Genomic DNA, 2,840 nt, shown 5'->3' on the forward strand with positions numbered 1-2,840 from the left:
CCAACTGGGCACCAGGGACCAAAGGTGTGAACCCAGGTGTCAAAGATCCTCTTGGTGTGAACCCAGGTGCCACGCCCACTTTGATATGAACCAGGTGACAACAAGGCCCTCTTGGTGTGAACCCAGGTTTCAGGCCCCTTTGGTGTGAACTCAGGGGCAGTGCCCAGGGGCAATAAAAAAGAATGCAGACCAAGGTCCTACTCACCTGAGAGCTGCTCTCTTAGGAGTTGGAGCCTCTGGAGAGAGAGAGAGAGAGAGAGAGAGAGAGAGAGAGAGAGAGAGAGAGAGAGAGAGAGAGAGAGAGAGAGACAGAGTCAGAAAAAGACAAAGAGAGAGAGAGTGAGAGAGAGAGAGAGAGAGAGAGAGAGAGAGAAAGAGAGAGAGAGAGAGAGAGAGAGAGAAAGAGAGAGAGAGAGAACGAGAGAGAGACAGAGTCAGAAAAAGACAGAGAGAGAGAGAGAGAGATAGAGAGAGAGAGAGAGAGAGCCTTGCAAGACAGAGAGATATCAAGTCTCAGAGAGATGGATGTCAGTGAGATGACTGAGAAGGTCAGGTCAGAACTGACCTGTTCTATCTGTTTGGACCTCTTCACCCAGCCAGTGACCCTTGACTGCGGGCATAGCTTCTGCAGAGAGTGTGTTCTTCGGAGCTGGCAGGAAGCCCAAGTCCCATGGACATGCCCACTGTGCAGGGCAAGCAGTCAGCCCAGAGCCTTAGAGCCCACCCAGGTCCTGGAGGCCCTGGCCTCCAGCATCAGCAGGCAGCTGAGACTTCCCAGAGATGTGGGTGGCCAGGCCAGGTGTGGCCAACACCAAGCCGTTCAGAAGCTGTTCTGTGAAGATGATTTCAGCCCACTCTGTGTCTTGTGCTTACTCCCTCAAGAACACGAAGGTCATCGTGTGTATCCCCTGGAAGAGTCTGCGGAGACCTGCAAGGCACAGCTGCAGGAAGCCCTTGGCCAGGCCTGGGCCAAGGCGAGGGAGGCTCACATGTTGCTGGAGCAGGAGAGAGAAAGGAGGCTGAGGTGCCGGAGGGAGGCTGCCACTCTGAAGCGGGTCATCTTGCCAGAATATATCAAGACCCACCTTGTGTGGACAGAGGACCAACAACAGGATCTCCTGGACAAGGAAAAGAGAAGGAATGTGAAGAGATTATGGACCAGTGAGGCCAGAATCTCCAAGTATGTCCAAAGCCTCAGGAAGCTGATTGAGGAGCTCGACAAGACTTTGGAGCAGCCCCTGGTGGAGATGCTCCTGGCCGGGAGGAGCACTTTGGAAAGGAGTTGGGAGCTGCTGCTTCGGTGTCCAGAGCCTGCTGCCCTACGCTGGACTCTGTGTGGAACCACTGGAATGAGGGAGCTCCTACTGGCCTTCCAGAGCCACATCATTCTGGATCCGGGAACAGCCCATTCCAATCTCAGCATCTCTGCAGATCTGAAGAGCGTGAGGCTTGCTAGCCGTTGGTGGGACCTTCTGGACAACCAGCAAGAAGAGGTGGAGCGTCTTCTTTGTGTGCTGGGTGCTCAGAGCTTCACCTCAGGGAGCCATTATTGGGAGGTGGAGGTAGGAAGCAAGACAGAGTGGGAAGTGGGCATCTGTACAGGGCCAGGAAACAACCAGGGCAGCATCCATGGGGATGTGCTCTCCCTCTCTTGCCTCAACATGGGAGAACAATTTGAACTGTGGATCTCTCACACCATGGAAGACCTTGAGGATACAGGACCCCTGCACAGGCTGGGCATTTTCCTCCAATACGAAGCGGGACACCTGTCATTTTACAATGTGACCCAGGGCTGCCTGATCTACGCCTTTCCCCCGGTCACCTTCCAAGGTCCTCTCAGGCCTTTCTTCTCCCTTGGCCTGATGCAGGAGGAGAATGAGCCCAGCCCTCTCACCATCTGTCCACTGAGCCCTCATCCCTGAGGGAGCTCATGCCATTCCACTTTGCCTAGGCTCTGGGGCTCCATTCAGGGAGAGGATCCATCCTGTGCAGAATTCCTCAGTGAAAAGCTCCAGGACCAGCGAGAGTGACACCAAGGGACTGCAACGGGAAAAGGATGGACCACAGAGCTACCAGTGGAAAAGGAAAAACAAACAAAGAAAAAAATAACCTAAAAAAAAATAGGAGCAGAGATCTGGAGACCAATTTTGGGAATTGTAAGGGTGATATTAGAAAATAAGTACTGTTTTATTAGTTTAGGGATAAGAAGTAAAGTGGCTGGCTTGAGAAAAGAACTGGAGTTGGAAGCAGAGCTGAGAGAGAGTGTACATTTCAACTGCTGACAGGTATAACCATTTTTCTGTGTCAATTACTCTCTCTGGAAGTTGGCAGAGATATGCACTCTCAGAGACTCTCTCTCAGGACTGGAGGAGGTAGCATCATTGCCTCCCCCCCACCCCTCTGTCTGACTGAGGGAAAAGACCTGAAGGAGCTCGGTGTTTTCCTTTCCCAACTGGGGAAACACTATTACTGAATATCTATTGTGGGTTTTGTAGATTCTTTAACTCTGAGAAAACCAAAGAAAAACTTGGCCTTTGGTTTGGACTCAGAGTCCTAACTTGCTTCTTGACTCAACCAGGTAGCCTTTGCTATTTCATCATCTGAAGGGGAGGTTAAGATTTCGAAAGATAATAGCAGTAGGTTTTATTTAGATAGTATAAATTTGGGTTAGTCAAATCAGAGAGGATTAGGGTAGCCGGTGAAACACAGGAGAAGCCGTTCCTTGGGGAAACTGGGAGTCCATTTGGGTTCATTTAGAATCCATTCCCATTAGAAATCCTTGATTCATCCTGATGTCTTTCAAGAAATATTTTATGTTTATAATAAGAGGCTCCTTAGCA

At 50.7% G+C, this 2,840-nt stretch overlaps 1 protein-coding gene across 1 annotated transcript; it reads left to right on the top strand.

Moving 5' to 3' along the window:
• The first annotated feature begins 521 nt into the window (after positions 1–521).
• LOC100021551 (probable E3 ubiquitin-protein ligase TRIML1) lies at positions 522–1,922 on the top strand. Its single transcript, XM_056814755.1, has one exon. The coding sequence runs from the start codon at positions 522–524 to the stop codon at positions 1,920–1,922; it is 1,401 nt and encodes a 466-aa protein (XP_056670733.1).
• Positions 1,923–2,840: the final 918 nt, after the last annotated feature.

Source organism: Monodelphis domestica, chromosome 2 (assembly GCF_027887165.1).
Source record: "Monodelphis domestica isolate mMonDom1 chromosome 2, mMonDom1.pri, whole genome shotgun sequence".
NCBI classification, from domain to species: domain Eukaryota; kingdom Metazoa; phylum Chordata; class Mammalia; order Didelphimorphia; family Didelphidae; genus Monodelphis; species Monodelphis domestica.